General features: G+C 34.9%; 1 protein-coding gene across 7 annotated transcripts in view; it reads right to left on the reverse strand.

Annotated features, from left to right (window-relative positions):
* Nucleotides 1-1,454: 1,454 nt before the first annotated feature.
* SLC16A7 (solute carrier family 16 member 7) overlaps nucleotides 1,455-13,352 on the reverse strand; it is a 189,044-nt gene continuing 177,146 nt past the window's right edge. For all 7 annotated transcript variants that reach the window (XM_086712935.1, XM_086712936.1, XM_086712934.1 and 4 more), the window contains 3 exons: nucleotides 11,064-11,207; nucleotides 7,953-8,771; nucleotides 1,455-3,878 (listed from right to left, as the gene is read on the reverse strand). In XM_086712935.1, the coding sequence (XP_086569061.1) occupies nucleotides 3,607-3,878; nucleotides 7,953-8,771; nucleotides 11,064-11,207 (1,235 nt within the window). In that variant the 3' untranslated portion in view covers nucleotides 1,455-3,606. The remainder of the gene's footprint in view (nucleotides 3,879-7,952; nucleotides 8,772-11,063; nucleotides 11,208-13,352) is intronic.

Genomic DNA, 13,352 nt, shown 5'->3' on the forward strand with positions numbered 1-13,352 from the left:
TATTACGTAGCCAAAATGCATGCTATAAATATTACTTCTCTTTTCACTTCCTATCCTTTCTCCCTGTTAAATGCATCCTAATGATCATGATTTTTAATTGTTTTATTAAAAGTGTGCAACATTATACATTTGAGAGGGCCTTTTTTTAAAAGGTCCTTTTGGATGGAAAATTATTTTGAATTAAGTGATTAGGGATATCTCTACGTTTTATGACATCAATATAAAAACTTACATTTATATCATATATCTTGAAGTCTTTTTCCTGTATCCTCATTTGTCATGTACAGCCACAGAAGGAGGAGTGAAAAAACGTGCCTAGATGTTGAAAGTGCACATTTAAATATATCAGACAATTATTTTATTTATTTTCTAGTTTCAGGGGATGGGTCATGAGATAGGGTGGTTGGAACTTGATACTAAAGAAGTGAAACTCATGAGCCTTGTGAATTTACATTGAGAAAACATCAGGTCTTCCAATGTGAAATACACTAGATACTGACCCAGAAAAGGAAAGAGAGTAGGGATAGGTCAGGACAAGCCTAAACCCAATATTCGATTCATAAATTAGTGAAGGCATATTTAAGGTTAAATTGTGAAAGACATGGGCTGCTCAGTTATCACAAGTGAAAAAATACCTAAAAGTATCCAGTGATCATTAATTATTTTGGCACCTTGGTTTATAACCTCCCTTCTGCACAATTCCTCAGTGACAGAATGAGACTAAAAGGAAATTTAATGATGTATATTCTGAATTTGCTTCATGACACCTTGAACATCTAAAACCCATCATTCCCTAGGGGAAGAAATACGCAAATTGCTGCAGACTCAGAGGCCAACTATACTGCTTCCTCTAGTTACACAACTATGTGAATTTCTAGGTTGGTACCTTCTGCTCAGTCTCCAAAGATTCTCTTAAAGCAACAGGTATTCTAACAAGTTCAAGAGAGTGGAGAGTGAATGACTAGAAGATTACTTTACCCTGGAACAATTCTCAATCCTGTACATGAGTCTGTGTCAGTGTTTCAGGTGTGTTCTGATCTAATTTCCAACATGTACGTATGGGAATTAATATCTGCACATTTTGTAACGTTGTGTAATGCTACTGCTGGGTATGGCTACATACATATCATGTGCTTTGTGCAATTTTACTTCCCATTCTTTTTAACAATCTTATATACAGTGTTAGGAATGAAAATTTAATGAGGATGACCAAAGACCAACACAACAAATTCGAATCGGTTTTGACCTGACAAAAACCTCATCAGTAAGTGAATAAACCCCCTTCCATGGAGGAAGGCACTGGAATGCACCCACCAGCTTATCTGTACCAGCAAGTGACAAAAAGGACTATAAGGCCGTAGGCACAAAACCCCACTATCAATACTTTGCTGTTTATTTCCCCCTGGGATATTATATCTGTATTAATTTAAATAGGTATCCTCAGAGAATCTGAAGACAGTTTTTGGAAATCTTTAATATTGGACAGCCACTACACAATTTATCATGTTGCATTTCTTACGATGAATCAGAGTTGAATACAAAAGCACTAATAAAATGAAAACAGCTCATTCAAGACTCAAGACTGGGCAAAACTAAATTAAAGACAGCCAAACACTGCCACATTTTGCCTGATTTATCTACCTATCATATTGGCACAAGTTGTTGTATTTAATATTTAAAAAATACAAATACCTCTTCATCTGCAAAAAAGATAAATGAGATGTGGAATTTTCTATAGCTTCCTAAATATGAGCCCCATGCTTAACCAGTGCATAAATTTTACAAATCAAATCCCTAACATTAACTATCACAAAAGCTTGGTGTCCAGGTGCACTCTTATAAGAAACAAGAATAGCACCTGCCTCTACAGCAATTAAAAAAAAAAAAAAAAGAACGGCAAATTCATTTTAACATCTTAATAGTAACATCACTTCAATAATCAAGCACTATATGTTTTTTATTAATCATATGCTTAAACTTTAGATTTGTTAATATAAATACTTATCGCATTAGCCATAAGGCACAAATTCTTCCTTGTTTAGAAGTACTTTATTACTCTAAATTGTATTTATAGTTCTGAGCGCACAGTAACTGTCATATGCTTCCATACTCAAGGGTGATTCAGATTCTCAGATGTTTTAACATCGCTATGAAAATGAGAAACCGCTATATTAACCCAGCCCACAATGCTGCAAGCTTCTTACTATCGTATGATAAACTATGCCTACCCTTCACAAGTATATGCCAACTAACATACAGCTTCCAGTTCTAGAAACCTTTAACAGTCTCCTAGTCATGTTCACTGGCAGCAGGAAGTCTGACTGGGAGTAGGTGGGATTTTGAAGAGCTGCCATTCCCACAACGTGAGGAATCTCAGTGGTGGAGTCAAAGGCCCATTTGGGTTTCTCTGTTTCGCTTTTGCATTTTGGCGAGGGGATAAAAATGGGAGAACTTGGAGGCCTCAGTAGAAGCACCTCTCACTCTTAGTCAGCTTTATTCAGATGGGTCACTCATAACAGTAACTCTCTGATCACTGCTACGTGACCGGGAAAAATTAGAATTTGGCCTATTTGTCAGTCTGTCAACCAGGTTTCTGGTAGATTCCATTCTGAAGTCTATGACAGGGAGTCTGGATTGAGTTCTGATTAAAAGAAATCCCTGCTTATTACTTTCTGGCTTAGCAACTAAAATCCTTTTAAAATTAATGAACGTAGCTCATTGCTAAGAATCATTTAGGCTTTTAATTTGATTTATATATTAAGTAAGAATTCTGAAAATTGTTTGAGGGTTCTATTCTCTAGCACCAAGTACTAATGGCCATCCTCAAAGAAACTACATGCATGGATTCATCAAATTTAACAGTACTCAGAAATAATGGTTTAAAATGGAGGGTTGTTTTTTTTTCAAATTTATTTTATATATGCAAATACTTTTATTTTTTACAGCAGTTAATTGCGTTTTCAAATTAAGATCATCTTCATTTCACCCATGTTCTTATATTTAAAATCTACACTACAAAGTAGTATGCAGACCTAATACATTTCTTCACTCTCCACGGATTTGTTTTTAAAGTTAAAAAAAAAAGTATAGTGATATTCTTTCTGAACTTATTTGTCTTTTGTCCTCTAGATACTCTGTGCACATGTGTGTAAATACAGGTGAGTGTGTGTGTGTGTGTGCATGTGCACATTAGAAGAAAATTCATTTTCCTTCAATTCCATCTAACACTGAAAACTAAAATCTAGACAGGGTATTCTTATTTGATTAAACGTATTCCTTCTCGCTATTTAAACCAGGGATTTGGGATTCAGATCTCTATAACCAAGACCAGAAGTCACTGGAAGACTCTACAATTACTCTAACCACCACAACCAGAGTCACGTATGGAAATAAACCCATTGCATGGATTCTTTATAGGCATAACCTCGAATTTTAACTACCAAAACAAGTTTTAAAAAACAAACTTATAAAAATTTGCCATTGAGGAAAATCTCACTTCCATCCTTAATTATGACTTCTCATTTCAAGTAAAAACCTTTCCAATATTTTGAAAAAAAAATACTCCTAATAAAGTCATAAACACTAAAATCAGAGATGTGATTCTTATTAAATATTAGTTTCTCTTTCTGAGGGATTATTCTCTGTTCTTGTACTTTTGATGCTGACATCATGATGTTTAGATTTGTTCAAAGGTTCAGATTCTTTGGACTCAGGCGAACTCATTTTCTTCTTCCTTGCTTCTCCCAGCTTCTTTTCCTTTGCAAGCAATCTGTAGTTTATAGCATTGCCGATAAGTAGCCACACACTTGATAGGAACACAATAGCTCCACAGGCGATATACATGTATTTATATTGTCCAGTTTGATCCACCAATTTACCTAAGAGACAAAAGAATATCTTTTAAGATAGCATAATAAAACAGCCATAAAATGATGACATTTTTGATAAGTATACCTATTTCTTATTTAATATTGAATGAGACTTTAACAAAAAAATGTCCTCGATTATGTCTTCTATATATGCATAGAAAGGGCATGTACAAGCACACACAGCATCATACTACCAGTATGTTGAATTTATTAAAGATTATTCCCCTCAGTAAAATTGTACAACCAAGACAAAGTAGGTATATATATCTGTTTGGGTGTATATTTGTAAATACATGTATGTGTGAGGCATGTTTTTTGTATTTATATGTATATAAATAGATTTATTTATCTATTAATATTTACACACTGAGACTGCTTCATCCTTTCCATGCTTCTTTTCAATAAAGAAAATACGGAGGAAAATACTACATTTTTTAGGAAAGACACAAAAGCTTTTATAAGGTTCTTGACAGGGCATAATATTTACTCAATGCTTTCTCTATGCCCAGCACTAGGCTAAACACTTTTTTTTTTTAATGTTTATTTATTTAATTTTGAGAGAGAGAGAGAGAGAGAGAGAGAGAGACAGAGCACGAGCAGGGGAGGGGAAGAGAGAGAGGAGACAGAGGATCTGAAGCAGGCTCTGCACTGATAGCAAAGAGCCCAATACAGGGCTGTGAACCCACGAGCTGTGAGATCATGACCTGAGCTGAAGTTGGACGCTTAACCAACTGAGCCACCCAGGTGCCCCTAGGCTCAACACTTTTAAATGAGGTAATATCTCATTTAATCTTTATAAGAGCACTAGGAAGTAATTTGACCATGGTTACATAGCCAGTGGGTGGCAGAATCTGGAGTCTAACCAAAATCTGTCTGAATCTCTGGTTCTTAACTACTCTGCAAAATAGGTTCAGTGAAACTCTTGGTTAAGAGTCATTAACTCTTTAGGCTGATCACAATTTTTTAGTTTATCTGAATCTAAATTATTAAGGCCATACTAATCAGGAAGAAAGTATGTATCCCATCTGATTATTAAGAACATTTAAAAACTAGCCTGGTATCATACAACCTGAAGGTTTATTGACTTTTAAAATTGGCTTATTTAAGTGTGCCATATACATAAACATAACAATAATGCATAACTTACATTTCCATTCTAACTTAGGTCAAGTATTTCTGTTCATGCAATAATTTTTCTACTTCTAAATACATAAACATTAGGTCTATGGCCCCCATCAGAATTAATATCACTTTGGGTTACCATATTGACATATTTTCTAAATGTTTGGGGAATTTCTTAGCATCATCAAGAAACCAGATGTGATTTCCAGTACTGAAACTTCAGCTGTTTGTGAGACAGCAGTGAAAATTTGAGCTGAAAAAAAAAAAAAAAATCAAAACCATACTCTCTCTACCTTCCACTGCTCTACTAATAAGAGTAGCAAAAAAAAAAAAAAAAAGTAGCACCAACAGCAACTGTATGAGAAGTAAATACAACACTTATTCATTCGAAAGTATTTACTGGGTGCCTCCATGTGCCAGACATCATTCTATCAGCGATCAAGGCTACAGAAAAGAAGCCAGTCTAAACATCAAGGAGAATCTGTGGTAGCAGGAGACATACACAGTATGAAAAAAATGGATAATTGTGGCTATGGTCTGAGAGCTTCAACAAGGAGCCCCAAATTAATTATTGTCTTTGTCACTACTGGTGCAATGGTTTGGCAATATTAACACAATAAGGACTCAAGAACACTGAAACTGATGTAAATATTCTTTTTTTTAAATTTTTTTAACGTTTATTCATTTTTGAGAGACAGAGAGAGACAGAGTATGAGCGGGGAAGGGGCAGAGAGAGAGGCAGACACAGAACCTGAAGCAGGCTCCAGGCTCTGAGCTGTCAACACAGAGACTGACACGGGGCTCGAACTCACAAATTGTGAGATCATGACCCGAGCCGAAGTCGGACGCTCAACCGACTGAGCCACCCAGAAGCTCCATTAATACAGGTTCTCAGCACAGGTAGAAATAATCAAATCATATTCCTTCATTTTCATTCTTACTGCCTACCTACCATGTCTGTTGACCTGACTTCTTCTTTTTTTTTTTTTTTTTTTATTCCCACCATGGCTGGTGAAATACAATTTTCTCTGTTAATACTAAGAATTCTGCTGCTCATGAATAGGCTTCTAAAACCCATTTGGTAAAACTAATTCTGTAGGAAAAGATAGGTCAATTGTATTTGTCTTATGCAGCAAAATCATTTGGCTGATAAATAAGACTAGCTTTCATTCTTTTTGAAAATTGCTTTGGTGCCACAGTATATACATATTAAAAGGTATACCACCCAAAACATCTGTGCTAGACAGGAGAGGACAGCCCTCCCTGGTAGACAGAAAAAGTCAATAGCTGTACCACTCATTCCTGACCAAGTGGAAGAGCAAGGCAAAAGGTCAATAATACCTTAAGATCAACAAATTAAATACAAATTTTCCCAATTCAAAATGATTCCTTGTCACTATATTGTATACCTGAAACTCATGTAACAATGTATGTAAATTATACTGGTATTAAAAATATTATACCTAGGGGCGCCTGGGTGGCTGAAGCGTCCGACTTCAGCCAGGTCACGATCTCGCGGTCCGTGAGTTCGAGCCCCGCGTCAGGCTCTGGGCTGATGGCTCGGAGCCTGGAGCCTGCTTCCGATTCTGTGTCTCCCTCGACCACTGGGTGTCAGGCCAAGAGTCTAACTGAATACCTAAGTTTAGTATTAAGCAAAACAATGGTTTCCAGTGGTTACTGGAAAAGACTGGCCCACATAATGTTTACAACACGAAAATCTAAGATTAAACAAAGTCTTAACTTCGAAAATGCACTTATACATTTGTTTTAGTCTCCTTAGTGTGCAATTTAGCACAGATACTTTCTTTTTTAAAATTGTTTTTAATGTTTGTCTAGTTTTGAGAGAGGGTGGGGGGGGGCAGAAAGAGAGGGCAACACAGAATCTGAAGCAGGCTCCAGGCTCCGAGCTGTCAGTGCAGAGCCCGACACAGGGCTTGAACTCGTGAACTGTGAGATCATGACCTGAACCGAAGTCAGATGTTTAACCGACTGAGCCACTCAGGTGCCCCTAGCACAGATACTTTCATAGGCATGACTGAAATATTTCAGATCTTAAAAATCTAAAAGTAATCCTTATAGTTTATAAGTGTGAAATGTAAGTATCTGTTCAAAATGAATTTCTTTTCCTTCCTATATATATATATATATATATATATATATACACATATATATGTACATGTATATATGTATATATATATATATATACACACACATATGTATATATATTCATATTTTTCTGTCAGCAATATTATAAAAGTATGCTATCCTTAGGCATGTAACATATTAATATAACCAATGTACTCCAATAAGAGATCTTGACCTTTTGATAGCATTATTTTAAATTTTTGACTCTTTTTAATATAAACAGAAATTTGTTCACCAATGATAAATAAAAGGTGGAATTTTATTATTATGATACATTTTTATAAGCACATAAAAACAGATATGCATAAAAACCTGAAGATTATGTTACTAATTATCAGTCTAACTTAAATTCTTTTTTTTTAATTTTTCTTTAAACATTTATTTATTGAGACAGAGAGAGACAGAGCATGAACGGGGGAGAGTAAGAGAGAGAGGGAGACACAGAATCTGAAACAGGCTCCAGGCTCTGAGCTGTCAGCACATAACCCGACGTGGGGCTTGAACTCACACACTGCGAGATCATGACCTGAGCCGAAGTCGGACGCTTAACTGACTGAGCCACCCAGGCGCCCTAGTCTAACTTAAATTCTTAAGTTCATAGGTCCAGGCTCTGAAGCAAATTTATGTCTAAAATCAACTATTTATGCAATTTAAAAATACATGTATAATAAACCCTAAAGTTAACACACCCACAGCCTTGTAGGCTATTCATGTTTATTGTTATAAGCCACATTATATCATACATTCCAAAGAAGTTCCTGGCTAGTGGGTATTCCTTTTATGCTCTCTGCTCCTCTGGATGAGAATGATTCTTACCAGCAAGAGGAGGGCCAAGAAGAACAGGGCAACACTCCACCACTGTGACGAGTCCCACAGCGCTGGAAAACCTCTGAGGGCCAACCAGGTCCATGAGCGTTTCAAAGAGGACACTGCTAACACTCCCAAATCCGAGACCAAAAAACACAGCATACAACACCAGGCTTGTGTAGTCCTCTGCCAACGGGCACAGGAGATGACACACTCCGTTGAACATGACTGCAAAACTGAAGAAGTACTGGATTCGGGGTCGGATAAATTTGGAGTTTGCAATGATTCCTCCACAAGGTCTAGCAAACATATCAACAAAAGCCATAACAGACAGCAAGAAAGCTGCAGAATACTCATCAATTCCCTTGTCTTTGGCATATGGAGCCAAGAATATAATGGGGGCAAAAAACCCTAGAAACATAATGACGTTTCCAGATAAGTATATCAGAAATCCCCTATGCTTAAAAAGGGAGAAATCTAAATACTTATTAACTCTTTCCCATCTTGATTTCTTCCTATGGCTTTTCTTCACATCTGGGTCATTCTCTCTTATGCCAATCTTATTTTTAGACTTCTTCGTAGCTTGTTTGGGTTCAACGGGTCTCATGAGCGATCCAGCCACACAAGCATTCAACAATAAGCCTCCTAAAATCAAAAAACTTCCTTTCCAACCAAAAGTATTAAAAAGGTACTGATTGAAAGGAGCCAATGTGCTTAAGAAAACAGGACTTCCTGCCATGGCGAGGCCATTAGCCATGGGTCGTTTCTTGTAGAAGTATTTGCCAATGATTGTTAGGGCAGGTTGCAGGTTGAACGCTAAACCTAAACCTAAAAAGAAAGACAAAAAGGAAGAAAAACACAAACACATTATGTCAGTCACAAAAGAAATCACTCCTTAAAAGGTACATTCACAAAGGTACATTGGTCAGGACCCAAAGTACAACAGCAGGTGGTAATTTTTGATGATAATTATTATCACAGAATTGCACATCAACAAAGAGGTTCTCATAACTGGACATTTGACAGGTATGACAGCTTCATATTGCTTTCATGTAAAAGCACAAAATTAAACCCAAGAACTTCTGATGTTTCCATATTCATAGAATAGGTTGAAATTAGGACAGAATTATTAGTTCTTACTTAAAATCATGTAATTCCACAGATAGGTTAATTCTCTCTCCATTTATGTAACATATATTTTTATATGCTTTATATTTATATACACACATATACAATAGATTGCTACCTTGTGGACAAGAGTGCAATTTATGTGAACACTTTTGTTATTTTTATTTTTTTTAAGTTTTGTTTTTATATTTTGAGAGACACAGAGCGCAAGCATGGGAGGAGCAGAGAGAAAGGGAGAGAACGAGAAACCCAAGCAGGCTCCACACTGTCAGCACAAAGCCCGACGCGGGGCTTGAACTCACAAACTGTGAGATCATGACTTGAGCCGAAGTCAGACACTTAACCTACTGAGCCACCCAGGCGCCCCACCTATATGCATTATTGGGCAAAACACTTAGACTTCTTGAGTTCCAATCCCCTCAACAATAACAAATGAGGGTTTTGCCAAAGTCAAGTAAGTTCTAGAACTCTTAAGATGTTATATAATGACATTATGATGGTAATTATCTGCAAATATTTATTTAAAAGTAATGAAATTCTGGGCACTCTGTAAGGTACTGAGTATTCATTTTTTGCATGCATCATCCCAACAACTCCAAAAGGAAAGAGCTATCATTTTCCATATTCTAAAGACAAAAAGATAGAAAGAGGCTAATTTACCCACGATCAGCTAATATGTGCTAAGTCAGGATTAAAACTAGATTGTCTATCAAAAAGTATTGGCTGATAACGCCTTAAGATAAATCTCTCATAGGTGCATTTAAGGATTGACTCCAGAAGCGCCAAAGTCTTCAAGACTCAAAATAAATGGAATTGAAGTCAGAATAGCATATAATGCTGTTGAAATTTGTGGGACAGTAATATCAAAATGATCGTTTCCATATTACATCTATTTGTGGGCCCAGCCTGACTTCTATGGTCAAATGCAATATACGGTATTTCTGCACAAAACAAAAAAGGTGTTCCCTGCACTATGACAATTCTTAGATAGAAGATTCTCATTTACAATGTGAAAAAGTATTTTATCACATCAAAAACGTAGAGCGTTGTGGATAGGCTGTAAAGAGAAAGATTTTAACATCACTATTACTATAGGCTTTACTACATCTTATTTTTTTTTTCATCAAATGATATGCCACTGAAGGGTTAGACTGATCTAAAATTACTATAAAAAGAGAAATACACTTACTGTTTTGCTGTGAGCATAAGGAAAAGATTCAATTTCTTTATACACTGAATCCAATTTTCCTTAAAACTTTGCGTGTAGATTTGCTTAATGCAATTTATTGTTAAGGCTAATCAAAGTAGTGTTTTCCAAATGTACATATTTAGGTCAGTTTAGGTCAACAGACATTACACATGAGGAACAACTGTAATTAAGTGACAGTATAAAATTTAAAAATATTAGCAGCAAATGTGCCTTACAGAGCCTTTAAGCAACTGGAATCTTTTGTAAGGAAAAGAAGGGACCCTAATACAGAGCCCTACCACTAACCAGAACACAAATAAAAATAATTCTATTGTTAGAGCTAAATCAGTGCATGCAGAGAATATATTTTGGCATCATTTTTTAACCTATAATGAGTCATAAGTCAGATACTCTAAATAGTGGTAAGTAATGAAAAATAACTTTTAAAAACATGAAGCTATTTATATGCCAGAAAGTTTATGTCCATAATACCCCATCTTAACTGGCTGATGAGCAAATGGTGAAATGGTAAAATTAAATGAAAATGGTTTTCTTTTCGACATTGATATCATAGCACCTAATGTGTCTAATATTTTGTTTCTTCCATTTCTTGAAATAAGTTTGATTGGCCATTCCATGGTAGTATTTCATTGTACTCGATGAAAATACTTTAAGATAGCATCTGCTATAAGACATAAACTCAAGTAAAACAATGTAAATGTTCTATTGTTTATGCTTCTTACAGAGCTTTGCAAACAATGGAAGTGTTAAGAAGAAAATAAGCAGAAAACAAAATGACTTACCGGTAATGAATCCCACAGTGAGGTAGAGCTCTATTACGCTGGTACTAAAAGAGGCTGTGACCATTCCCAAGCAGCATAATAAACCTCCTATCATCACTACTGGTCGGCTACCATATTTATTCACCAGAACACTACTTATGGGACCTGAGGTAGAGAGGAAATGAAGAAATATTCAATTGCTGGGTCATTTACTTACAGTTTATTTTTTAACATTTGTTAATTTTGAAAGCACGTTTTAATGATCAAACAAAAATATTAGTTCACATAGAATATAATGAAGACTTTTCAATACTTCCTAATCAGATCGACTGTTTTTCTTTAACCATATATATGACAGCACATAAAATAATAAATTCTAAGTGTTTAACATATAGTTTACGACCATAATCATTCAACTTTTGATGCAAAAGTTTTTCAACAGGACATAGTTATACTACCCAATATTTAATAAATGCAAACAAATTTATGTAACAATCTAGAGATTACAGAAATCACTTGTTATCATTTTATTTTCTAGAATAATATATTCTATGGGCAAACACATACATATCCTCTTAATTAGAGCTCAAAATTGTTTTATGATACCACAGTATGATTTTCTTTATAAATCCTTTTTTGAAAAATTTCTTTTGATTCTAAGATGCCAATTGTTTTCATATTTTATTATGTTAGAAATGAGGATGTCTCACACTAGAGGTCTCTTAACAATCCCTGTTTGACAGGTGGTGGTCATAGGTAGCAAAGTAGCTATCACGGCCTATGCATGCTTGAATTTGGTTAATTCTGTGGCTTGGTTGGACAATGGCAACTCTTCATATTTCATATATTTCAAATTGCAATCAAACCATATAAGGACCACTTGAAGAAGTAATATGAATATGAATCCTGATTATTGTCTGAAGTATTCTCCTGTTGACACATTCTGATAATGTCAAAAAAGTACCAGCATCAAAACATACTGAATAGGTAGAGCAGCTGAGATGAAATTACCAGAGAAAATGGCAGATCTCTCTAGTAAGATATGCTGCCTCACTGGCAAAGAGAACAAGCTTACGTGTGAAACACAAACACCGAGAACGCTGACTCAAAAACTAATTTAGGAGAGCCATATACTGAATGGGAAGAAGTTTTAGAAATGCCTTACTCAATTTATTTAATGTACACTTCCTAATGCATGTGTGTGTGTGTATATATATAAAATGTGCAAGAGTGATGAAAAGGATTAAAATCATCTATGTTTACATCTAGAAAAGCTCTTTTGGTAGTTATAAAATAAAGGCTCTAAATATTAAGAGCTGTTTTATTTTAATCACAGCAATTTTTTTAGCAGTATCTCATAAAATAATGGTACAACCTAACAATTGAGGTCATCTTAGATTCCGTGAAAGTTTATACTATTTTATGAGAACTGTCAACATGTAAATGGTTTGATTTGACATTTCCTTCTTAACTAAAAATCATGTTTCATCTATAACAAGGGCCATTGCTTTGAGGAAAAAAATACTACATTAGGTCAGAATTCTCAGCCCAATATTTAGCCTAGAAAATAATTAATGATTTTTAGTTAATACTATAACTTAAAAATTTGCTAAGTGCTATTGTACTGCATTTGAGAATTTTTACGTGGATAGTATTTGAAATATGTTCAGATTCATTTGTCAATAAGCCTTATTCTTTCATACAACTATAGTTATTATTTTTATTCCTTAACTATAAGTTGAAATAAAAACTTCATGGCCTAATATTACTCCACACATCTTCTGAAATGGTATTGGTAAAAACACATTATTTTACAAAAAGCACTCAAAAACAGAATATCACATTTTGCATTTAATACCAAACAAAGCAAAACTAAAAAGGGCCATATGAAAGATAGCTCTATAAAAACAACAGAGTTGGGGGAGAAATCAATGAAAATTGTACAAGATAATGTGAAAAGAATAGATTTCTACCACTAAGATGGTAAAAACTCGTATGATTTAGGAAATGAGCATTTTCATTAAAAAGCACATAGCTAAATTCAGATAGCCTTTGTGAGAACTGAATTGATTAGCTTTGATTAAGTATTGAACTTAAGTGTATATTCCTTTTCTTAAAATTACTTAACCAATTCACTTCACTTCACTTTAACTCAAATCAGTTCAATGCAATATTTCTTGAGCTTCTAGTATAAAACCAGTTGACATACACCAAACATAAAATAATAAACGCACAGCTATAAACATCAATGCATTATAGTCCAGAGGAAATTAACAACAAGTTATTTTAAGAACTGTGATGAGTGCTTTG

This window comes from Puma concolor, chromosome B4 (genome assembly GCF_028749965.1).
Source record: "Puma concolor isolate L17-30 chromosome B4, mPumCon1.1.hap2, whole genome shotgun sequence".
NCBI lineage: Eukaryota > Metazoa > Chordata > Mammalia > Carnivora > Felidae > Puma > Puma concolor.